General features: G+C 38.9%; 1 protein-coding gene across 2 annotated transcripts in view; it reads right to left on the reverse strand.

The window, feature by feature from the left end:
* LOC149948949 (uncharacterized) overlaps nucleotides 1-26,799 on the reverse strand; it is a 38,101-nt gene that overhangs the window by 8,689 nt on the left and 2,613 nt on the right. For both annotated transcript variants that reach the window (XM_090174141.1, XM_090174140.1), the window contains exons 5-10: nucleotides 23,652-23,791; nucleotides 22,592-22,751; nucleotides 19,109-19,297; nucleotides 18,456-18,537; nucleotides 15,294-15,481; nucleotides 13,925-13,948 (exon numbers count right to left, since the gene is read on the reverse strand). In XM_090174141.1, the coding sequence (XP_090030267.1) occupies nucleotides 13,925-13,948; nucleotides 15,294-15,481; nucleotides 18,456-18,537; nucleotides 19,109-19,297; nucleotides 22,592-22,751; nucleotides 23,652-23,791 (783 nt within the window). The remainder of the gene's footprint in view (nucleotides 1-13,924; nucleotides 13,949-15,293; nucleotides 15,482-18,455; nucleotides 18,538-19,108; nucleotides 19,298-22,591; nucleotides 22,752-23,651; nucleotides 23,792-26,799) is intronic.

Here is a 26,799-nt window from a genome sequence, read left to right on the forward strand (position 1 = left end):
GTTATAATTTTTCATACTATTATAATTTTAATTTTTCATACTATTATAATTTTAATTTTTCATACAATTATAATTTTAATTTTTCATACTATAATAATTTTAATTTTTCATACAATTATAATTTTAATTTTCATACTATTATAATTTTAATTTTTCATACTATTATAATTTTAATGTGTATAAGAACGGTGAACGGTTTCTGAACTTTCGGTTAATGGACTGATCCGACTGAAAATAGTTGTTAAGCCGATTAAAAGTGGTTATATTTTCTGGAGAGGCTCTACCCCCTACCGGCCAACTACCCACACGAGCCGAACACCACCTGCCGGCCCTGTCCTACGCTGTAAAACCCGGCCACTGGTTTAAGGCCTTACAAGTCGCAAGATGACTTAGGCCTCTTCTGGTGACTTGGGTATAAGCCTAGCTATATAGCTAATAGCTGATATTTTTTAAGAAATTAAATCCAACGCGCAGTGTTTTGAAATTGGTATTTTGGTGAGGGGCCGTTCGCCAATTACGTACCACGGTAAGGGGAGGGGTTTGCTCATGCGTTACGTAATATGTCAAGGGAGAGAGGAATGGCTCATCGAAATGTTATGTTACATAGTTAACCGATATTTTGGTAGCTATCTTTCAAATAATAATTCAACAAGATAAATATTTCGCCGAGGAGATTGGTATTTAGGCTTAATTTGGGTAAGATGGTTAATTTGGGCGATGATCAATTGAAGAAATACCGAAAGATCCAAAAGAAGTATTTCGACTGATATTTCAGGGCTAACAGGTCGCGGAGTAGTTTTCTGGGCTGGTAGCGCAGTGTGGACGGTCGGAGCGGTGGCGGAGTATTATCTGGCATTGGTTACGTGGACGGTCTGAGTATTCTCCCGAATGGGTACCGTGGACGGTTGCAGTATTATCTGGGACTGGCGGCGTGGACCGGCCCTAAATGGGTTAGAGTGTGCAATAACTGGTGGCTTTACCGGGGAGTCGGGGTCCGGCTTTTGTAACCCATAAGGGCGGTGGCGCACTGGGAGATGTTAGATCTGATCAAATGGTCCTATCTCCACCTACGACTTCGGTAAGGTTTAGGCTTCGGCTCAGGCTAACGGAGAGGGTCCGTGCAAACTGGCCGCCTCGGCGGATTGGGTAGCCTGCTGTGGGGCAGCGGGCCTCCGTATGAGGGCACGGCGGTCCTGTTTCCCGGCCTTTTGGAGCGACACCGGGATCTCCGGTGTCAGCTGTGCCGGGTTACTTGGGAAGTTGGGCTTCTGTGTGCTCGTCGTTCCCCTATAGGAGCTCCCTCCAAAGGGTTTGACTCTTTACCTACGTAGGTAGGGTGTCGGCTGGAGTTGCTACAGCATCCACTCATAATCCCACTGCTGTGTGCGAAGTGGGAATTGGCCCACCCATTGCTGCACCTTCTGCTGGGTTGAGTGGCTTGCCTCAAAGGTGCGACCATCAGTAGTAGAGTACTACTACCCATGCTCAGTGGTGTAGTCCTAAAATAAAAAGAACCAGGTCGCTACCTGGGTACGGCCAACTTCGATTTCGCGCGTAACCGAAGTTGGCTGTACCGGCTTCTATAAATTTAGGTCCAAATTCGATTTTTTAGCGTGATCGAAGTTGGCCGTACCTAGGTAACGATTTGAATTTGTTATGGTATTTTTCTGCGGGCAAAATTAGCATAAATTCACACACCCTTTATTCGAGAAAAATTATTTACGAAATAGAAGGTAAGTGGAAAAAAAGAGGCAGGGCGCGTCCTGGCAAAATGGAAAAACCAAGGCGGGGCGGGGCCCTGCCTTTGAAAAAAGCACCGGGGCGACGCCCTGCCCCGCCCTGGCCCGACTACACCACTGCCCATGCTGGATTTGTCACCTGTCCGGGCTAGGTGGACGCTGGCGTAGGGAACTATGATAATAGGCCTCCGGTGGTATGGTCTCTGTTACTAGGTACACCGGGCTATAAATTATGACGCACTGGCGGCGTGGACGGTCTGAGAAGCGGCGAAGTGTTCTATTTAACACCATTTCGGTCAAAACTATTGGAACTGTAGATGTGTACTTTGAAACGAGATGTCGACTACGTGGAGGGTTGTTTTCTATGTGCGGGGAGCGTGGCAAACAATCCCCCCCGCACATAGCTGTCAGTTAGATAATTATTATGCATTTTTTTAAATTATCAACTAAAATCTGGATAAGATCATATATTACACCTGATTGATTTTGAATTTTGTTACCAAAAAGTCGATTTCAAAAGATTGTGGAATGTAGTCATAAACAAAATATAATTTGAACAATATTTAACATGCTATTTTTTATTTAGGCACATTGACAGCAACCACAAACTTATCTCGTGGTGTTTTGTATTTCACGGCTTAATTGACGGCTACAGTCGATTATTAATTCACCTTCATTGTGATGATAATAACCGTGCTAATACCGTCTTCAGACATTTTCAAGATGATCTAAGGCAATACGGAACACCGTCGAGAATTCGAGGTGATATGGGCGTTGAAAACACCATGGTAGCTAGATATATGATAGCCAATCAAGGCTTAAGCAGAGGCAGTTTCATTACTGGACTGAGTGTCCACAACACTCGGATAGAGAGACTTTGGGCCGAATTAAATCGAGGTGTTTCTGCGCATTACCGAAGCGTTTTCACTTTTATGCAAGAACAGCAGATACTCGATAGCACCAACGAAAGTCACTTGTTTTCGTTGCACTACGTTTTCCTTCCAAGAATCCGACGGTCTTGCGAAACTTTCCGAGATCAATGGAATTACCACTCTTTAAGAACGGAACGAAATTTCTCCCCTCTGCAACTATGGTCACTGAATAGATTAAACGAAATTCGCCGGCAAGAAGAAGACGAACAATACTATTTAAATCCAGAATTGTATGGCGTGGACGACAATCTACCCGGCGCGGTAGAGACCGACAATAACGTTGTAGTTCCAGAAAATCCGTTTCAGCCACCACAAGCAATTCTTTTAGCAATACATAGAGATATTGACCCGCTATCCGATGACGGGAATTATGGAATTAATCACTATTTAGATATTTTATCTAGATTGTAAATACTAACTTCTGATTGTGAAATAGATAAGCGAGGTAATAATAAAAATCGGAGAATTTTAAACCAACTATTTCAAGATTAAATAAAATATAAATATTTTATGAAATATAATTTTTCGTCTGAAAAATATTTTTATTACAAATGACATTTGTAGCAATATTCGTATCTATTTATGAACGTTATTTTGACCCCAAGCTGATTTGACCCTGGTTTTAATTTATTTCAAAAATAAATATTTAATCGTATATTGTCACTTATTGTGCAATAGATTGATTAAAATATTTCTACCCTACCCTGTTAGTTTTCGCTGAAACTTTGTTTATAAGGTGAATATTTTATGTCTGACTGTGTAGTCAGACATAAAATATTCACCCTGTACCAAAATTAGTACCAGAAGTCCCCAACATAGTAAATATATGTAATCACAGGCGGATAAATAACATTCACCCTGTACAAAAATTAGCATCATATCAAACTGTCCAATTGCAAGGAAAAACAAGGTGTCAAGGATATTTGGGTATACACAATCCTTTCAATTGGATGTGTTAAACATTAACTACCATGTACATTAGGCGCCCTGATGTGTAAAACATATCTTGCATATGAAATTGAATTTTCGCAAAATTTCCAATCACACATTACAAATGCAAAAACGAATTCATTACAACATTTGCTAAAATCACCGTGTAAATTAATTACGAAGCACATTTTATTCTACCTGTACATACTTTGACCGCCTATGGGAAAACATCGAAGAAGTTCACTAGTCACTACGCAGTTAGCCGCAATAATAGTGAAATAGAGTGAGGTATATGATTAAAAAATATTGGACCCCTGATTGAAAAACTCCCTGGACCACGATAATTTGCCTTTGCCTACCGATTGCTGTATCATTCATTCGTTTAGCCGTATCTGTTGAAGATATATGTAGAATACAGCTAAATTTTTAAAAGTGAAAAGTATTGGGGCCCTTTAGCGGTAATTTAGGTTCAGGTTTTCTGGCGCCATGCTGATTACTCTGTCTATCGTTACATCTCCGCAGCGAAAATGTAACGATAGACGCAGTAACCAGTAACCGTAAGACTCTTCTGAAACTATCCATTTAAAATTGTCTGCCTTAGTGTTATCTAAACAAATTAGATCGTCGTATTCCTACTTTACTCAAAAATGTCAAAAAAGGCTAACAACATGTCACGAACATTTAGGTGTACACAGTCCCGCTGATGTGCTAAGAATACAGTCCGACATAAAACGTTCGCCGTATCAAAATTCGCCCCAGAAAGTAAATAATCACAGTCCGATATAAAATATCAACCCTGTAACAATATAAGCACCAGAATTTCCAGAAAATCTCCGCCCAGGGCACGTCTATGAGTAGAGATGGTATAATTTCGGTCGTTTTTAAATTTGAATATTTAATCGACACTAAAATAAATGATACTGTGTGATCTAATTAATAATGCAATTTGAAAAAAAAAATGAAAATATTTTAGTGTCGATGAACTATTCAAATTTAAAAACGACCGAAATTATACTATCTACCCTATTTTAAGTTTTATGGGAAAACTACATAACGAAATCACTATGTAAAGATCTAAAAAAAAATGCTATTGAACGTTTCAATGTATTAATTTTGAAATATTTAAAGTTCACTTGTCAAAAATTCATTTAAATTAACATTATACTTAATATCTTTAAAACTAATTAAGATATGAAGAAAATTCTAAAAACAATGGATAGACAACGTTGTCAAACGTAATTAAAGTTTCAAGATTCTCAGAATAATACATTGTGCATAAAACTTAAAATGCTGTTCATTTCAATTAAAGTTTGTCAAGTTATATTTAAATTATGATATACTTTATTTGTAGATCTTTTAAATGTCATTGTATCGCAAATAGCGTTCAAAGTAGGCCAAAACATTCTAGGCGTTGATTAAATTAAAATTAAGTCTAATAAAATATATGCAATGCCCATGCATCCGGATAACTCGGGATAACTATATCAAGTTTCAAAGTTATATCTCAAAGCTGAGGGAAATTTCGCTGGACCCCGGCGCCATATTTGCAAGCGGGGGGGGGGGGACTCCCAATTATATTACCACCACTGCTTCGAAGCTAATATAATAAGGTAGAGGGCATTAAGGAGGGAGAGTTTAGTTTTTCCGACTGCCAATTTGGTCAGATGGACTGCTCATTTGGCCGACTTCATAGTTGTCGAATTGGGCTGTCGGGCAAATGGACAGTGCATTTTGCCGACTGTTCATTCGGCCGATTGCTTGTTTGGCCGACCAGAATTTCGACTAAAAGAGTAGTTGGCCATATGTTCTGCTCATTTGGCCGACAGAAAAGTTGAAAAAACTTGAAATAGCCGAGATGCAAAAATTGTGGTGTTATAAATAAAATCGATAATTAATGCAGTCGTTTACTGAGAATACGGAAGCGCGGGTATAGGCATTTTTCATTTGACAGGTCTGAGATTACTTGATATTTGCCCTATGACGTAAAAAATCTCGGGGCGAGCGGCAGAGCGAAAATAAATTAAACGCACCATTGTGGAAAAAGTCAGATCAGAGAAAATTAATTCTAGTCAGATCGACGACAAGCGAATCTGGGGCCGAGCACCGTTAAATGAAAAACGCGGATCTGAACTCGTCTCCTTCTGAAGGTATTATCCGCCTGCACGGAGAGAGAAAGCCTACCACTGACTGTCTGCCCACTTTAGCTGTGGAAAGACAGTGGCGTCGGAACATTTTTGGAGCTGGGGACGTGGAAATATGTACCAAATGGTGTATGTACAGGGATGTAGCCATGGGGGACGGGAGGAGGAGTAGCCCCAACTTTTTTAAAAGATCATGAAACTTAGCAGAGATGTCGAAATCAAAAATTCTACAATATTTTCCGAAAACTCGAAAGAGCACCATCAGCACCCCTCCATTGAATTTCAACTCGGTCCACAGTGGCGTCAGAAGTATCTCGAAGCTGAGGGGGTGCAAAAAAATGCGAAAAACATACAAACATAACTTTATGGCGTTTTTTTAAACCTTTTACTTTATTTACAAGGACCCGACGTGTTGATAGTCGATTTTGTTCAAAGTCGGGCGTAATGTAGACCTATATGAGATATGAAATTTCCCAAAAGAAGACGTTGCTCTACCCATTCGATTTGCCATGGTAACCGAAAATATTTTGTTTCTTATTTTACCCAAAAATGGTTACAATTTTACGTAAAAAATGTTCCAGTTTACCCAAACGTGATGAATTTTATATAAATGTGGTCCAAATTACCCATTTCGTGATTTTCAAATTTTTTAAAGACCGAGAAAATCCCATGCTTTTTTTGAATGGAGATTTATTTTTTTTTGAAGTTATCAAAAACATTTTCGGTTGCCATGGCAAACAAATGGGTAGTGCAACGTCTACATTACGCCCGACTTTGAACAAAATCGGCAATAAACACCTCGGGTACTCTCCTTGTTAGAGTAATACTTATCTACAATACAAACAAATATCTCACTGTTGTTAACCGCCGTATAAATAGAGCCTTCGAAAGTTCTGGATAAAACCGTGAACTTTGAACTTTCCTGGGTCAATCTCATTTTCAAACGCTTATTTAAAAGTAGGGGTGCAAACCGAGTAATACAATATTACCAAATATACTTGTAACACAAGTAAAATTTACGTTATGTTACGTAAAATATATTACAAATATCCAACAACATATATTATATAGACTGATCTAAAATTGCAATAAATATAAATTATTCGCCTGCTTCTATCTGGCAGTCAAGGTCTTCTTAGGGCATGGGCTAGCAGGCGAAGGCCCCCGATCAGTTTGGGGCCCAGGTGAAGGCAAGAATTATTGGCCTACCACGTGTATCTGTGGTCGAAAAGCTTTAATGTAAAAATATTATTTGTCTACTTTTGTCCAAACTATTTTTCTCTTGTTGCGTATCCTGCGTTATCCAAATATTTAATAATGTAGAATTATGCTGAAATCTAGCTTAAAATGCGACAACATCCTTCAGAATACCTTATAAGACAGTTATAAAAGTGGGACAAAGCAAAGCCTTCGACTATCGGAGCCGTCTAAAGTGCAGATACAATGAATATAAATTATTTAAGCGTTAAGTTAGTCAAAACCTTTTAGATAATGTAAAATGTACGAACAGTGTGATATTGATATATTAAGAATACTAAAATATAATCTAAGGAACTTATCCGCGATGATTTCTACATTCGTTTTTGTTTTCTATTTCCAACAGTTTCACGGACACAGAATAATTGTCTACTATATGTAAAATGGGAAGTTATGAATGCCTGCCCCCTCGGTTCTGACGCCACTGTGGAAAGACAAGAGTTGTGGTTTTTGACAGGGCTGGCGCTAGGAATTTCGGGCCCCAGGTAAGCATTCACAGCCCCGGGCAACTCCCAATTGTTTTTAGGAAATAGTCAGAAATTTTTTTCGGCACCGAGCCGGAGGGCCCCTTTCGGAGTCCCGGGCCCGTTGTACTTTGGCCCCAATTACCCCCTCCATAACGCCGGCCCTGGTTTTTTATTCCGTACGAGATTAAGGTGAACATGGTATGGCCAACATATTCTCAGTTAGCATTATTTCATTATTTTTAAAACAATTATTGAAACATTTTAAAATATACAAGTTTAATTTTAGTTCAAAGTTTACACATTTATAAACCATAATACAAATAAAAATAAAGTTGGGCTTTACGCTTGCCCAAAATCTGGGCTTGAAATAATCCCAAATTCCATTGCCAATTTGAAACTATCGTAATTGGCATGCACGACTGGAAGATTCAAAATTAGGGCGCACGTGTTTGCCGTAGGGAATCTACTAAGGGTCAAACTATGGGAGGAAATGTCGTGTAGAAATTGTATTCTAGGAGGTGGGGAAAAACCTAGAGGAGGTTCTTGATCTGCGCCCGTGGCAAAAACCATTAACTGTTCGAACGTCACTGGACTCTCTCCCGCTTCTATGTCTAGGAGAAAATTTAAAAAGTAACTAAATGTTACTTGTTCTACTTGGAACCTGTTGCTTCCTTTGGGCGCATAGTCAATGCACTTAAAAACGTTTATTATTTCAAGTCGAGTTAAAACACTTTTCCCACCTAGGAAAATATCTTTGAACAATTCAGAGTTTGATCCTATTGAACCCAATACATTCATGGTACTTAAACCCCTTTTGAATTCTACTATATTTTGCAAGCAACGATCAATCACGAGAAAATGTGAAACTTTTTTACACAGTTCGTTCTTGTACGAGACGTTGCGAATTGGCTTATTAAGGCCACATAGGAATGTGATATCGCTAATTTTATCAGCGTTGTCAATTAGTTCCTCCATATTTTGCGAATTTTCCACCGCCTGAACCCTTTCTCTGATATCGGTGTCGGGGATATCAGCAGTTGTTACGGGTACTTGGGTAGGGTCTTTCAATAAACACTGATATAAAACTTTACTTAGACACTGCGGCCCGGGACCCCCAATTGCAATGCTTAGGCCAGATAAAAAATACATGTTCTCGTCTTTTGCCGTGTCATTCATTGATATAGATCTCGAATTTTCAGGGCCTTCAAAGGCCTGGCTGGCCATAACTTCACTTAATAGCAACCGAAAAAATTCGCGGGTGGGTCCCCCCAAGTCAGCTGCACCCTCCGAATTATTGTACTCATACATGAACGTTACGTTCACCATAGCCGTCGGGTCAAAGTTTTTTCTGTTAAATGCCAGTTTGGCGCCATCAAATACTTTTGTGCGCGGGATGTAAAAAAATGAAACGCCTTCAGGGTTTATGTTACCCTTCAAATTACGAATGGCATCAGCTAAATTTGACGAGGTCAAACCGCTTTCAGCGTTGACGGGAATGGCTTCAGCGTTGACGGGAATGGCTTCAGCGTTGAAGGCAATGGCTTCATCGTCGATGGGGAGTTCGTGAATGGTTTCAGCGTTGACGGAGGTGGTTTCAGCGTTGACGGAAGTGGTTTCTTTATTCTCATTAAAACTGTATCCTATCTCCTCTGGGAATAATCTAATATAATCTCTATATACATCCGGATCATATGAACAGGAAGCATAATTATCCCCAATTCCTTTAGTATTGTCATCTAAAATTTTTAATGGTTAAAGTTGAGTTTCTGGTTATGGCTTCAAATATTTCATTTATTATATACCTTCTGAAACTTCCCTCCACGCCAACTCTTTCAAATCTTCAAGGGCTGACTCATTATTTGATTCATCTGAGCTTGAGAAACTTATCTTGGATTTTTTAGGTATTTCTATATCTTGATGTGGACTGATATAAAGTAGATTTTTTTTCCAAATTGTATGAATTTTTTCCCCACAGAATTCATCCCCAGCCGGTAGTGTAACGGAAGTGAGATACGAATCACACGCCTTAACGAAATCAAATCTGCAATTTCAATAAATTATAATAAATTTAATAATGAATTATCTTTCTTGTTAAAAATCTAAATCTCACTCTAGTAGTCCAGGAAGTTTCGTTGGAAAAAGTTTCAAGATTTCTTTCCTAACAGCTGCTTCACACCAATCTTTACGAAATGTCACAGAAGATATGACAAATCCATTAGTACTCAATCGTTTCCTCATAATACCTCTTGGAACTTTCTTAATTTTCTCACTAGACTTTTCTAACAAAACCACTGTCATTTCGAATGTGGGATAGGCATCAACGATTCTACAGGAAATAAAATATCCCAATAAACAATAATACATTTATATCACACCATAAGTAACATAAGAACACTATACTAACTCTCTGACTTTAACTGTATTAAAGGTCATGGTAGGATTACATAAGATATTCTATACAGTTATACCTATTCTCCCAGACCATAATCCCCCAGAAAAAAGAACACCCTTGAGATCTAACCCGCCCACCGAAAACACTCGTTAGAAACAATCCCCCAATGGAAACGTACCTATAACTACTTACAACTTTCTGAGAGTTTTTACTAGGCCCACGGAAGCTCTACGACAGACTATCATTCTCCGACTAAGGAGGGGCAATTGACCCCGGGCGCTATCACAATTATGGGTGCGGAAGAGAGCATCAAGGGGAGGTGCAAATTAATAAACTTGTCAAAACATTTATGACCTCTTTGGGGGCCCAGCGTGCAATCGAATGGGCGCTTTAATAAATATAGCCCCGGGTGACCTTTGGTTTAATCTGGCCAATGGCGGCCCAAGGAATTATTATCATGGAAGGCAAAGTAAGTTGATGGGCCCCTTTTCTGTAATTTTTGACCCCTTAGAAAGATTTTGGAGCCGCTTTTAAAAGTTTGTAAAACTATATAATACATCATGATATACCTCCCAGATTTCTATTTCTATGCTCCCTCTAAAAATTTTAGTTAAATGTTAATAATTTAAAAGTTAACTTTCGAATGTTTCACTAAAAATAATTTTTGTCCTTGGTAGGATTTTGGGGCCCCTTTTCAAATTTCAAAGTAGGCGGTTGCCTACCCCTGCCACCGAATCTGGCCCTGCTCACCGATATTTTTTTCAGTGTCGTCCTTAATGTTATTATGTTACTTATGATATCATACTTATAATTAACCTACTCTTTGGTTCTTTTCCTTTTCTTAGAATATGTTGGGGTATACAGGTTTGCATTACTTTCTTGGTTTTGTTGGTGATTCTGACTCGATCGAAAGTTTTGTGCCCTAGGTCGAAACCTTTGGCGCATTTCTTCCTCCACAGCTCCCAAGTTACCGGGTTCCCTAATTTGGGCCGATGAATTATTCGTGGTTGTGACAGGATTAGCTGCGATGTTACTTAAAGCATTTATTACACGCGGATTAACTAGAGCGTTTAGAACTTCGGTTAAACGAGCACTATTAGGCTGATGTTCCGACATACTCAGTGTTATAAATCCAATATTTAACAAAACTAATGCCGGACACAGCGTAAATGAAGTAAATCTGAAGACAAAGGCGCGTATGCAGCCTCCTGCTATAACCGTCTGAAACAAAGTGACAAATTCCCACTGAGCGGAGGCTGCGGAGCTAATGCACGATTCTGTCACGCTGCTTACTTATGTCTATTTTTACCCCCCCCCCCAACACCATTTCACAAGTTCCTAAATATTGTGTTATTTAAGTTATTCGTATCAAAGGTTTTCAATAATATATATACATTATATCTGAAATGAATGTAAAGATGTGTGTTTCAGATGTTTCAAGGTACTAGATTAAGTTACCGAATATGTTTAAAATTTTCAAGAGCCATTTTCCGTACCGTGGACCGGGAGGGTGCAGAATTCGCACCAAAGCCGCTTTCATCCCCCCGCTTTCTCTCAACAGACGCTTTGACCGCTGCTGCGGTAGCTGTCAACCCCTTCTTCCCCCCTATCAGTGCATAGTGGTATTTTTCCAGAATTCGCAAATGGGCGGACGCCGAGAAAGACGGGACAGAGGGAAAATGCCTCATACGTTAGAGCTCAGTGCCGTCTTTCCCAAAAGGGCACTGCCCTAGGGCTCCAAGATTCTGAAAGTCCCCACTTTCAATTTTTGTAATGCTGAAAATATCGTAAATCTTAAAAACTTTTGTTTTTCACATTTTCTGTAATGATAAAACAGGGCTACCGGCCATATTTGGCCGATTTCATAAAAACGCCAAGTGTTACTAGATGGCGATACCAGTCAGAAACACAATTTTTTTTATTAGCTAGAAATCACGCAAATCATTCGGTTGTTTGTTTGAATGTTGAGATTGTTCAGATTTTAACTTTATAGAGTTTTTATTTAACGAATTTGTGACTTAATATAGTATTCTATAATATTTTTAAACATAAAAAGTTAACATTGGCGACATCTACTACAAAGGAATAGCTTTCAAGCAGAGCCAAACATGGCATCTTTTAAATGTTTGTTTCCCTGCAAGTCATTTGTGAATCCAACTCTATAAAAAACACTTTTTATTTACTACATTTTTTCAAGTTATGTGAAAATATTGGGGATATATGAGCCAGATTTCTATATTATAACCAATAGTCGAAGCATAATCTTTTTAATTATTTAAAAATTTCAATAAATTAAAAAATCAATACTTCGAAAGGGCCCCATATTTTGTGAAAATGCCTTGGACCCCCCCCCCGCGGTCGTGGGGTCTGCGAGTCCTTAATTACGCCACTGGTATGGGGGGGGGGGTGTTTGAATGCCACTAAATGTGACGTGGGGGATGGTTCACCGAAATGTTACATCACACATCATAATTTTACATAATTTTGAAATAAATTCAATACTTCGAAGGATAATGGTTTTATTATATTGGAGGGGGGGGTATTTATTTGTTAGGTGGTATAGGGGGCTCAAAACTGACCAAGGGAGAGGGTGAGGGAGGTTCGAAAAAGTACCTTTTCTGGGTTACGTAATTTATGAACAGCCCCGAAGCCACTGGTGCGTTCAATTGAACATAATCAAATATTTCCGCCACGCCAATAGCCGAGGCGTTAACATTCCAGGTACTTTAGTTTAAAAAGTCGAAAATGCGTTCGGTTGCGAATAAATCAAAGTACCATAACAACCCATTTTGAAAGTAACGTAACAACCCATTTTATAGTACCGTAACAGTCGTTTTTTAAAGTACCGTAACATCCGATTTTAAAGTACCGTAACAACCCATTTTGAAAGTAACGTAACAACCGATTTTATAGTACCGTAACAGTCGTTTTTTAAAGTACCGTAACATCCGATTTTAAAGTACCGTAACATCCGATTTAAAGTACCATAACATCCGATTTTAAAGTACCGTAACATCCGATTTTAAAGTACCGTAACATCCGATTTTAAAGTACCGTAACAGTCGTTTTTTAAAGTACCGTAACAACCCATTTTGAAAGTACCGTAACATCCGATTTTAAAGTACCGTAACATCCGATTTTAAAGTACCGTAACATCCGATTTTAAAGTACCGTAACATCCGATTTTAAAGTACCGTAACAGTCGTTTTTTAAAGTACCGTAACAGTCGTTTTTTAAAGTACCGTAACAACCCATTTTGAAAGTAACGTAACAACCGATTTTGAAAGTAACGTAACAACCGATTTTATAGTACCGTAACAGTCGTTTTTTAAAGTACCGTAACAACCGATTTCAAAGTAGGATAGCAAACGCTTTCTAAGTACGGAAGAGACGAAAACCGCACGGGATAACCAAAAAAAGTACGGAAGAGACGAAAACCGCACGGGAGAACCAAAAAATATACGGAAGAGTCGAAAAAAGTAGGGGAGAACCAAAATAAAAGTACGGAAGAGTCTAAAAACGTACGGCAGCAACCAATGAAACGAATTTTGTCCGGTTTGGCGTGCCATAGTAAACAGTAGCTTTCTGCGCAGAGGCAGATTCCGAAAGCTTTTTCCGATAGCGTCGATCAGCTTTCGGCTTCATGCACAATCTTCTTTGGATTTTCTCGCTCCTTTATAAACCCGCCTTTAGAGTCTTCTCTTATTATATGCTTCTGATAGTAGCTTAAGTTTGTGTTTCGTCTATGTAGACTAGGTTATAGCAAAAGTCAATATGACTTGTACGAAGTCATATTGCCTTTTGGTTATAGGGCCCAACTACAAATTAATTTCTCAGTACCGTTATGTATTCCTCTTCTAATCAAGGGGCTAACCACTCTCTGAAAACCTGTACACCGATTACGGGAGTACAAAAATGAGTACAGCCTTTGGTAGTGCTAAATCTGTACTCACTTACGTAATCATTTTAGTGCAGTCAAAGCTACAGGCTTGTACACCGATTACGGGGAGTGATCAGCCCCTCGCTTCTAATTGAAAACATATTCATGGGTAATAAATATACTTACCAAAAAATGACAACCTCGGATTAACTAGATCGACAATTAAAAGAAAATTTAGATTAATTCTATCTAGAATGTATTTATTTATACTTCGGGAAAATGACTATAGAGTAATGGCACTGTGACGTCCTAGTACGTCATCAATGCTCTTTCCTATAGATAAAAAATTTGCGACCAAAATGGCGGCCATGGCCAAAGCTACGGAGTGCTACTACTCTATTATGCTGAGATGCTTTTTAGCAGCTTCGTGCGTAGATTAAATTTTGGTCACAAGTATCGCCGCCTACCGACCGAGTTTTAAATAGACCCATGTTGAAAGTTGGGGGGCCGAAAATTAAAATTTTTACCTGGCAACTCAGCATTTGGACGGAACATCCGTTTCCTTACTTCCGCCTGTATATTTCAATGGTGGTCACGTGGTTGAAAACGTCACAAACAGGATGTTCCGTCCAGAGCTCTCATTTAAGCCTCGTTATGGGTCTATTGAATATAAGAAAGCTGTCTGCTCGTTCAAAATTATCTTCACAACAGCTGAAAGTTTCAACCGAAAAACATTGAAATTCCAAAGTCGTCTGCTATTTCTTTATATATTTACTATTTAGTTCAATGACTATTATGGGGAGACGATTTTTAGCGTTTTTCCTAATCCCCATCATGCACGAAAACTGGGTTGCCAACATACGAACTTCGTTTCCCGCGAACAAAATGTGAAAAACCCGCGGAAACTAAAGCTAGACCGCATCTTTTGTTTTTCTGCTGATTCTACAAGCTAACAAGGAAAATCGTTAGTCAGTTTTTGGTTTTTAATTATGGTTAGCATAAGTGTATAATATTCTTACATAAGTGTGACACTTCCTTTTCTTCACACGCAAAAGTTTTACTGAGAGCTATTAACAAGACAGACTGCATTACGGGCTTCGTCGCCGTTTTGCATCCGCTTGCTCCCGCGTCACACGTAACCTTTGACAGCGCCTCGCTAGGGGGAGATTTTCTTCTTGTGATGACGTCACTTCGTTACTAGCTCTCAGTAAAATATTCCCCAAAGTGACAAGCCTATGGAACAATATTATAGACTTATGTTGTTAGTAAGGATTTTTGCCGCGAAATGAAATGCTATACCGCGGGGAGACCGCGGAGTCGGCAACTCAACTACTTACCCCTAAAAATCCAATCTCATTGGTTCCCTAAAACTGGCGTCCTACGACGCGATTGAAGCACACGCTGGTGGCGTTTTTCTTCTAACCTTGCCCACTCTTGTGCCCGGGTGGGAGGGGGGGGGGGGGATTCGATAACGCTGAGTCATTCTTCCAATAGTATAAATAAATACGTTCTTGGTTCTTTAATGGGAAGATATTATTATACTTTTCTAGTTTACCTTTCAGTTTAAAATCGTTGATAACAATTTGGTAAAGGGAGCAAGAGTAAAGGCCGGCGTCTCTATCTTCAATGCCGTTAATTTCCAAATCATTCCACTGATTTAATTTCAATCTGCCTCTGCTGTCGTTCAAATTATTAAGTGGTGCATTTTTAAACACCCAATTTGTCAGTTCCAGGCTTGAATTTCTTAGGATTTTTAAAAACAAATTAGGTAATAGGCGCTTCAATAAAACATCTTCAAGGAAATCTCCAAGAACTAATCTTTCCAAGAGCCACGACCTGCAAGTCACTGTTTATATCGTGCTTGTTAAAATAATGGAAACTTTTCACCTGTAAATAGAACGTCGTGTTTTTGCTAAGCCTTAATATGTCAGAAAAAGCAACCTGGTTAAAAGGAAACACTTGTTGCATACCGTACGGGTGAAACGTTTCCATTATTTCAACAAGCACTATATAAATCGTATTTTGCAGGTCCTGGCTCTCGGAAATATTACTTCTTGGCAATTTCCTTGAAGATATTTTATTGAAGCGTCTATTTAAATAAGTAACGTGATAAGAATAAATACGACACTTCCAATTAGTGCTTCCAAAGGTCAACTGATCAGGTTATTCAGTGTCTATTTTTCAGATATTTTCAGATATCTGAAGGAAAGCAGTTAGCCAGATCAAGGTAATCTGATTCAGTAACTGATGTGAACTGATATAATATAATTATTTTGACCAGATTCAGTTATCTGACTTATTTTAGTATCTATACAGGGTGTTTCAAAAGTTTACGCAAAAATTTGAAGGATTTGTAGGGGGTGAGTTGAGAAGTATGCCTCTTTTTTCCAATTTTCCTACGATGAGTGAAAAGAGCGCCAGAGAGCTTCAAAGTGTGGCCTACTAGATCCTGGAAGTATGCTGTAACAAGCGCAAAACCAAGCAACAGGGAAACGCGAACATTAAGGTTCGTGTGATAGGTAACCAGCGTAAAAAGGTAAACTTAAACAGTATTTAAAGTCCTGCTGCTTGGTTTTGCGCTTGTTGAAGCCTACTTCCAGGGGCTAGTAGGCCACACTTTGAAGCTCTCAACTCATCGTAGAAAATTGGGGAAAAAACCGGCATACTTCTCAACTCACCCCCTACAACTCCTTAACATGTTTGCATAACTTTTTGAAACACCCTGTATAGTCTTGTGGAAAGCAAATCAAAATAAGTAGTGATTACAATTTTGGAAGAAATTTAATTGAGATCTACAAAGAATTCAGATGAGTCTCGGGTTAAACTATATGGTTTGTATTTCGACCCACATCAACTGATCTGATAATATCTGAACGTAAATACGGATAATCTTATATCTCATTTATAATAATTATTTGCTCAGGTGAGATAACTGATATCTGATAATCGGTTGGAAAAACGCGCCGATCAGTTCAGGAAAATATTCCGGCGGTGCGACGGTCCGCCATTTTCGGTGTGGAGACACAGCGTGAGCGTTGCCAGGCAAATATATTATCAGACGGCCAAAAATATTGCTGTATACTTTGTTTGAAATACACCGAAAATGGCCAACTGTCTTTTCCCCGACAAACGTGCAAGTATTAAATTAATATTTTGCGCCGTAGTACCTACTATTTCTGACGCAAATGTTTTTATTTGTAGTCTGTTTCGCCAACGATCATACAAGATGGCAATTACTAGTTTTTGGAAGTGTCAGTTAAATGTATTAATAATAATAATAATAATAAGGCACCGCCCTAGACCCAAGTCATCTAGCGACTTTCAATGCCTTTAAATTCAGGTGGTCGGGTTAAAGGGACTGTCAAGGGAGGGGAAGTCGATTCAAAAAACGGCACTGGAACGTCATCAGAGTGGAACTTTGTAAATGTGACGAACGGCGAGCGAATGACGTATTTTAAATGGACTTCCACCCCCCACAGCTCTCCCTTGAAAGTCCCTTTAAATTGCGTAGGAGGGTGGTGGAAAGCTCTTCATGGGATCGAACCCAGCGCCTCTCACTGCTAACCACTCCGTCACCTCACTTTCGAGAAAAGGTCGCTGACAGCTAAGGCTTTTTTGAAAATTGCAACGCTTTGAACAGAAATGTAACGTTTACTTTGGATAAAAATAATGATAAATTATTGAATCTGAGCGTTTAAGGGGACTGTTATTTATAAACCCTCGCTTCATTTTTGAAGGTAGCTATTTTTGAATAGGCGAAACTATAAAGTAAATTTGGTCTTAACCAACTTGTTAAAATGGGAAAACAAAATCACGTGACTACCATTTCACAGCCAACTTCGATTCGGTAACTCGTGTTCATAGTTGGTTGGCTGTGCGATGATAAAGAAAAAAATATTCCTTCCAGATACTGCAAACAGCTAATTAACTTACACCTTTCTATTAAAAAATGTTTCAATGAATAATAATAATTAGATAATTTATATGAATCGATCAAAATTTAAAGCGCCATTAGCAAAATAAAATAAATATTAGTTCTTATTTCTTAGGATAGATGGCGCTGCAGTCCTCCACAAAGTCACGTGACTACCATCTTTTCAGCCCCCCTCGACTTTATAGTTTCGCCTATTTGAGACCTAAACGTGTTTTTACTGGTATTTATCGCCGTCACAGTAACCTGACATTAAATTTGACTAACAAAGAGATAAGTAGGCTGTGACGTGTTTCCTCTTCCGATTACGCAATAACTAAGCGACTATCGTTCGTTCAGTGTCGTTCTTATTTTACTTATGGTAATCACTATTAAAATTACGTTAAGTTAGTAGAAACCACCTATGGACTGTGAGAAGGATGATAAAATACGCGAAAAAGTAGATTAGTCCATAATTAAAATTGATAATATAGCTAAATCCTAAACAAATTTGAAGATTTCCCGCACGGTACTGATGAGTTCCAAATAGAACGAAACCAGTCTACCGTTGGAATTTCTGTCTATTTTATTTAATTTTAATTTAGTTTATTACTCGAAGATCTATTTGATCCGAGATTCGCGTTTTTTGCTCGAAGACCTATTGGTACGAGTTATTAGTGAGTTTTTTTAATTTCTTCAAATTTGTTTAGGATTTAGCTATATTATCCCTTTTAATTATGGACTTATCTACTTTTTCGCGTATTTTATCATCACTATTACAATTACACTGAACGGTTATAAACGTACTTTTCGCATTTCAAAGTAATTGTTCCGCCTTCGTAAGCCACCATTTTTACCACTTTCAGGCTGTTAATCTTGCGCCAAAATTCTAAAGTAATTAAAGGATAATTTTTTGTAAATCTTTATAATGAACATTTTCAGTGTACATAAAGCGGTATCTTCCCATTGCGCCGAATCCCATTCGACCGAATTCCCATTAGACCGAATTCCGCCAATGTTTTTGATGAAATTAGCCCAAAGGCGGGTTTTGTATTTTTCTAATTGACCGACGCAATATTCACAATTGAGTGACCGCAAAAAAATAGTTTTTCTTTCTACTCCTTTTGATTTTTTATGGAAGCTTTTAATATATTATTAAGTCTGTTAGGTTAGGTTAGGTTAGGTTAGGTTAGGTTAGGTTAGGTTAGGTTAGGTTAGGTTAGGTTAGGTTAGGTTAGGTTAGGTAACACTGCATGCTGTTCTGACAGATGATGAAACGGATAAAACCGAATCCTAAACCCGGAGAAGTGCCGTTTTTTCGGTCGAATGGGACAATCCCATTAGACCGAATCCTAAATCCACCAAAGTGCGGCTTTTTCGGTCGAATGGGATTGGGTTCGGTCGAATGGGATTCGGCGCAATGGAACAGATTCCATAGAGCCACGTAGCGGCCAACTGACCTATTTCTTCTATCTCCGTAACGTTGTCTCGCGTCACTTCCGTTCCGTTGTCCGTTTTGGGTTTGATTTTAATGTCATAAATTCTCTGTTTAAATCTTTCCTTAATTTGTTTCAGTCTTTCTTTGTATCTCCGAAAGAATGACCCTTTGTGCTTTTTCACTGGTTTCGCCTTTTCTGGTGACCAATTTTCTACAAAATATAGCTTTGGTTTTACATCTATACAATCACAATTAGCAAGCGTTGACGTTTTTTATTTTTCAAGGTACGATCGTGAAGGAATAGTACAAATCTGTGTTGCCGCTATATATTTTCTGGATGTACCTTTGGAAAATACGGAAAGGTATTTTTTGTCCTTTTGCAATAAAAAAAACAGGGTGCTACCTATTTTTTATATTTTTAATACCAACAAAAGTCAATAGATGGCGCTTAAGTTTATTTTTTTGCAGAATTGTTTCACTTTTATATTGAAATATAGCGTTTTCCATTTGACTGCTCTAGATCGCTCTGATCAACATTTTATGTTACATTTCCCGCTCTTTGGTTCTCCGAGATGGCGAGATTGCCCAAAACCCAAGGTTCGTAAAAATGCTCGCTGCTCGCCGCACTATATGCCCAAAACCCATCTGCCGATTTCGACTGATTAACAGAATGATCTATATCGAGATCGCGGCAAATTTTTTGATTTTTGCGAAAATGGCAGACAAAGCCTTAGAACGACATGAAAATTCAAATTAATAGCAGACTAAAAACAAAAATGCTCTGGAATATGTTTACGTAATGTTCCATTTGCGGTTTTACCAAGAATGTATTTATTTATACTCAGGGAGAATGAATATGTCGAGACTATATACGGACACGTTGAGCCCCTAACCCGTCACGCTAAGAGGGGGGGGGAGGGAAAAAGGAGGCGGTCTTATTTTTTGCGTCCTCGCAGCAGCGTTAATCGCGTCGAAAAACGTAATTTTTAAGAACCAAGGAGATTGCAGTATTATTTGATTTTATCAAAGTGGAGGAGCATACCGGGGGGCCCAACGGGTGGAATTGGAGAAATGCTAAAAATAATCTCGACATATTCATTCTCCCTAGTATAAATAAATACATTCTTGGTTTTACTCTAGTCGATCGGGGCGTGATCTATGACGTCAGAGACAGATTCGGAGCGAATCTAGAGCAATCAAATGGGAAACACTATTAGCACACGTTGACGGATTTTGATATATCTATAGATGGCGCTTAAGTTTATTTTCACTTTTAAATTGAAATAGAGAACAACCATATTTTGGTAACATTGACCATGCGAGTCTCAAAAGCAAAAATGTATTTATTTATTTTATGGAAATCTAAGCTTGTTAGGAACTTCTCAAAAGTTTTGATAGAACTACCACAAATAGGAAAATTTCCCAAATCTTAAAACGAACCAAAATGCCTTTAAAAGCGCCAAATATGTAATTTTGCATTTAGAATTTGAAATTGTAGCAATTATGGCAACACTACGGAGGGGGATCATCATAGGCAGTATTAAATCCAACACTGTTGTTACAATACAGTTTATATAGAGCCACATAGTGGCTAACCCTAACTGCTGGATTTTCTGTTAAACAGAGGCTGCGTTCAGTAACACTCAACGAAATATCTGAAAAATTATTTTTTGTTGAGACCGTTGATAAAAGTGACGCGGGATATTGTTGAACACTTTTTACGCTTGTTGTAAATTTTGTAAAATAGCGTCTGTCGCGACGACTGCAGTTAACTTTCCTCCGTGATGAGACGTCACGTGACCGTTGAGCAACCAAAAAACCTACGTAAACTGAAAAGGCTTATTCGCCGCTTAATAAAATGCAATTTGCTGAGGCGTTAAAACATTTACAAATAGCGAAATTTCATTTTCGTATGCACAAGCCTAGCCCCCTTTTTCTTTGTGCTTTTTCTCTCATTTTACTGTTTTCTATCGCGTCCGCTAGATGGCTACACGAAGTTCAGTTTTCGGTGCCACGCGTTAAAAGTCTTTTTAGTCTGATCAAGGACAGTAGATACTGTCCTTGGTCTGATGTACGATTTTAATGGTATCTAGTGGTCAACGTTAAATAAGATAAAAATAAAATTGCTAGTTTCAAATTCCTCTAAGTGATGGCAGCACTAGACGCCGAGCTGGGGTTCAGAATTTTTCACCTCGAGAAACAACTTCTCTTTTCCGCTTGCGGAACTTGTTTTTATGTAGCTCATTCGTCACGAAATACGAAGAAGTTCAGTTCAGTTTAGACTTAAAAATAGGGTGCCTCGTTGAATTCACTCTTATGTCGAGGGCTTTTCGTAGTAAAACATCATCGATACGTCACCCGTGACGAAGAAGCAACATCAAAACAATAAGGCCAATGCTACTTTATAGAAAGGCCTATTTCAAACCGTTACCGACTTACCGTGGTGCCAGAAATAGAATGGGGCAGACAAAAAGGGGTTAACATGTCGTTTTCCAGAGCTATGACGTCACTATTTACCGGTATTTACCCCTTTTTTGCCAGCCCTCATTCTCCCGCTGGTCACACGGTGACGCGTTAACATAATTTTACGCTACAAATCCGGAATTTTTCTCCATATTCAATTTCATCAGGCCCGGACTGGCCCGGGTGGCTAACCGGCGATCGCCGGTCAGATCGGGGCCAACTCAAATTGGGGGCCGAAGAGGAAAAATTTGGCAATAATGGAAAATGGGGCCAGTGCGATTGTATAGCCGGTGGGCCCACCTACTAGTCAGTCCGGCCCTGAATTTCATCATAGAGGACTAGTTCCTCAATGATTTCATAGTTGAAGCTGTTACTAATTAATACAGGGACGTTTCCGGTGCTACTGAATTCCCTCAGCAAGCGCGCAAACGCTTATTATCATCCCTCCATCGGAAAAATAGACATCACAAGAAGCGACCATGTTTGAAGTTGACGTAAGCTACGCCACCTTACTTCTCTTAACGGTATTACCAAGAATTTATTTATTTATATTTAGCGATAATGAGTATGTTGAGACGATACGTAGCCATCATGGTTGAGCTTTTCCAAGGCACGGGTGGGGGGATAGAAAGCTTTCACCTGCTTCAACGGGGTCGGAAGACGTGTGCCAGAAACCATGTAATATTTAATGAGAGCTTGTCGCGAAGTAAAAAGAGGGAGTGGGAGAGGGGGTTGAAAATACGTCATCAAAATTCGAAATTTTCTCCACTTCAGCGCCGCCGAGTGAGGCGTTTTAGAACGTAAAATCGCACCAGACCAATGACTAAATATACCGTTGCCAGTACTATTCCAACTAGTAGACTATGTAGTCGATTGTGAGAGTAGCTCTCAGTAAATATTTTAAAGGGCGCCAAAGTAAAGTTGACACTTGGCTGATACCTTTGCTCATGGGCAGAGTAGGTGACGTATTTTCTCGCCGATAGAGAGGGAAACCGCAATGTCCCAGTATTAATTAACCCACTGTTGGGATGCTTAAAATTACCACAGTCTTCGAGACAAGTCTGATAAGCAACGAATACTGGAAGGGTCGAAAAGTAACGTCTAATATCGAACCGCATCTTCATGTTGTCGTGAATCATGGCTGAGAAGCAAGACATCAGGTACTGAGGCATGATAGCGGTCACTGGCCGGCCTTTTTCATCCTGTTTAAAATGTTTCATTTCGTATAGTTTTGCTCATTTCTACCACGGACCAATAAAAGATTTCATCTAGCACATCTGCAACACTATTTACGCTGCGGTACCACGCTCTTGCGATAGAGAAAAATGCTTAAATCTGGGCGTCATTGTTGCTACGTGTTACACAAAACTGGGTAAAATTATTATAAAACGCGAAAGATTAACCTTTTATAGATTCTATTTCATCCATCATAATACACGTAATTGCGTCCTTTCGTTACTGCTATCAAACGCTAACATCGTCTGCTTTTAAGCTACGTATATAGTTTTCGACGTCCACTAAAAGAGGGTGTAGTGATGGTTTTCTGTCGAGAATTCACATGTGGTTGCGATTTCGTTTCTCTAAAAAAACGCGTCTCAAATAGCGTTTTCCATTTGACTGCTCGAACAGGAGAAAAATTGCTCCGAGTGGATCGAGCAGGTTTGGTACACCGATCCAAACATTGCTCCAATAGCGATCTCAATCCGTTGATCTGTCAAAATCGGTGCGTTCGGGAGCAGTAAATGGAACACGCGAAAATTTATCCGAACAGATTCGGTCACGCAAACGGAACATGGAATTTTGGGTCAAGCGCACGAGAGCAATCCAAAGGAAAACTCTATAAGACATAATGTTTTCACAGGGGGCTGAGCGGGAATTTAGACAGGCTTTCGTCTGTTTTTCGCTGTTGAGTGTTGGGACATCTATCGGTAACCTTTAGCGTAGACCAATGAAAAATTTGTTTTGATCTAACGATTTCAACCGATAGATGGCGCTATTAATGGTCGTTTTTCTTGGGAGACGTTAGTTTTCGTGGCCTAGATGATATCTTTCATTGGCCCATATGTCTATGAACCTTAGACAAAATTATCCTAGTTGTTTACCTTTCCGTCAAGTTGTAAAGCGTACGTGAGGCGACATTCGGAAGTCCTGCGTTGAACTCCTTGTTTTCCGCACACGCTACACGGAGACCATATCGACCACTCGAAAGTGCAGCCGAAATATCGTAAGCCCAACCTAACGTCTAGCATTTATGCATTTTAAGTATTCAATTCTATCATAAGTAACATAATAACCATAATTTAGACACTTTGCTGAACGTTTTACTTCTGTTATTTTTCACAGTGACGTCAATAAATATCACCAAGAATTTGTGCCAAGTTTTATTAATATCAATTAACATTTTCCCGATGTTATTTAATGGGAACCTAAGAAGAAACTTTCGCCGCTAGTGGCGTGACCGAGCTAGAGGTCTACAAAGCAGACGCCGCCTATTTTAATTTTAAAAACAAGCGCCGATGAAACTATTTGGAACCATGGACGAAGAATCTTTGGAGACTCACTGTACCCGATATTTTGAGTGACACGGTAGGCGTGGCCTAAATCAAAAGGCTTACTGAGGAACATCAGCCGCTTTGAAGCGCCTCAAGAATTCTGTTCAACTATCGCTACGGGAATCTTAGTCGGGGCTTACGTGCGAAAAAGTTAGGTTAGGCCACGGCCAACTTTGATTTCTCGCGCATATCTCGCGCTACAGCGGCCATCTCATTCGTTGGCGTTTCTGTGTTAACCCATAGAGGAACTATCCTTGCTTTGATAGGAAGGGGTAATTCTTTCAAATATTGAGGAATTTGGGTTTCCTCTTTTTCCCTCTTTTGCGAAGTCACGTGATTTCAGTGACCATCGAACGGGGTCCGTCAGTGATTAGGGCCTCGCGTTTCGTCAATCGTCATTTCGTTTTCGTCTCCTGAGCAAGATAGTTCTCAATTTCGAGTCTCTTTTGGCCAGAATTTAACTAGATTTAATAGTTGATTTTTCAACAGCCTTTTTCAAGGCTAATAAGCTATTGTAGCTTAATTTTGCAAACAGTCTTTTTCAAGGCTAATAAGCTATTTGTAGCTTAATTTTCCAAACAGCCTTTTCAAGGCTAATAAACTATTTGTAGCTTAATTTTCCAAACAGCCTTTTTGAAGGTTAATAAGATATTGTAGCTTAATTTTCCAAACAGCCTTTTTCAAGGCTAATAAGCTATTGTAGCTTAATTTTCCAAACAGCCTTTTTCAAGGCTAATAAGCTATTGTAGCTTAATTTTCCAAATAGCCTTTTTCAAGACTAATTTGCTATTTATAGCTGATTTTCCCACTGCCTTTTTGAAACCTAATTAGCTATTATATTTACATATACTATAGCTCTGCTTTATCCAAACAGTCTTTTCGAGACTACTAAGCTATTACAAGCTTCGATTAGAATAGGTTTTAAATTAAGTTTTAAAATATGAGCACCCGAAAGTTTTTATCTGGGGCCCAAAAACGCCAGAAGCGCAAGATGGTGTTGTTAGTAGTCAGAAAGGCGCGATGGAACGTTTTTTGAAATCGTCAGGCAAGAGTCATAATGATAGTCCCGGGGAAAGCTTGGGAAATAAAGAGGGTTTAGAATTCGAAGGTGGTAATATTTCTGAGGTTCTTCCAAACGTCAGTTCTGCTTTAGACATTGCACTAAGTAATGAAGCCGAAATTATTAGAAACCCTACTATATCTGCTGATGTTCAAGATTTAACTAATTTAACAGAAGTGCGCTTACACGAATTGGATATTAGTTTAGATAAAGATTGCCTTCCAGTTCAGCCTAAACTCAATCCTTTTCCTAAAACTTTAATGGGTGGTAAAAATCGTGGTTTCATTTCTTCTTGGTACGACAAATATCGAATGCTTGAGTATTCAGTTGCAAAAAAATGCAGTTTACCGCTTTTGTTGCCGTCATTTTCTAGGCAGTAGAAATACTGGATTTGTGAACGGATTTTCGGATTGGAAAAATATGGCGAAAAAATTCGAAGAACATTTCACTTCGAATAAATCTTCCCACCAACTACCCTATAGAATGTATTTAGACTACACTGAATTAAAATCTCGTAGATCAATAGCGTGTCAGGTTAATGGCCACCATAGACTTGACGTAATTAGAAATAGAGAGGTATTATCTGCACACGTGGAAGTCATAATTTAATGTTCTCAACAAGATTTAGCACTTCAAGGGAATACATCTGCCGATAAAATTGGAAACAGGAAATTTTATGGAAATTTTAGAACTTCTGAAAAGAAAATGTCCTGATTTGAAAGCCAAATGCGAGAGTATGCCCAATAATGCAAAATATATTCACAGCACTGTACAAAATGAAATAATTGACATTAGTGCAAATTTAGTAAGGAAAATGATTGTCGAAGAAGTCATCGAATCCGGTGGGTTTTACTCTGTAATTGCCGATGAAACCCGAGACAATGCAGGGGTGGAGCAGCTAAGCGTTTGTATTCGATATACTAGAATATAAATAGGTGTCGTAGAAAGATTTCTAGGTTTCACTGATTTACATAAGTTCGATTCTGATAATATCAGCTTGGCAATTATAAATCTTTTGACAGAGGGTGGTTTAAAACTGGAGAATTGCGTTGGACAGACATATGACGGGGCTAGTGTAATGAGCGGACACGTAAAAGGAGTGAGGGTGAAAGTAGAAGAGGCAGTAGGCGGACGTTGTCCGTACGTGCATTGCTACGCGCACCGCTTAAATTTAGTTTTAGTTGACTGTTGCTCCAAAATATTGGCAGTTAGGGAACTACTTGGTTTGGTTCAGGCCATATACAATTTTCAAAGCAATTCGGTTATTAGAAGCGAATATTTTGAAAACTCCCAAAAAGATCTGGGCTATGAGATACTTAAAATGCCACAAAGCTGCGACACTCGGTGGTGGAGTAAAGAAAAAGGTGTTAGTTATTTTAGAAATAGACTCGATTCCGTAGTTTTAACGTTAGAGAATCTAATTGAAAACGGAAAACCAGAGGAAGCTGCTGAGTGTCGTGGGTATATATCCCAATTACATAACTTTAACAACTTAATATTAATTGTCGCACTAGACGAAGTATTAGGCGTAACGAATTCCCTGTCGGAATACTTGCAAAGTTCGAAAGTTATTTTAACGGAAGCCGTTGCCATTTGCCAAGCTACTGTTAAGACCTTAGAAGAATGTAGGAACTCGGA

This window comes from Leiobunum rupestre, chromosome 4 (assembly GCF_980474605.1).
Source record: "Leiobunum rupestre chromosome 4, qqLeiRupe1.1.hap1, whole genome shotgun sequence".
NCBI lineage: Eukaryota > Metazoa > Arthropoda > Arachnida > Opiliones > Sclerosomatidae > Leiobunum > Leiobunum rupestre.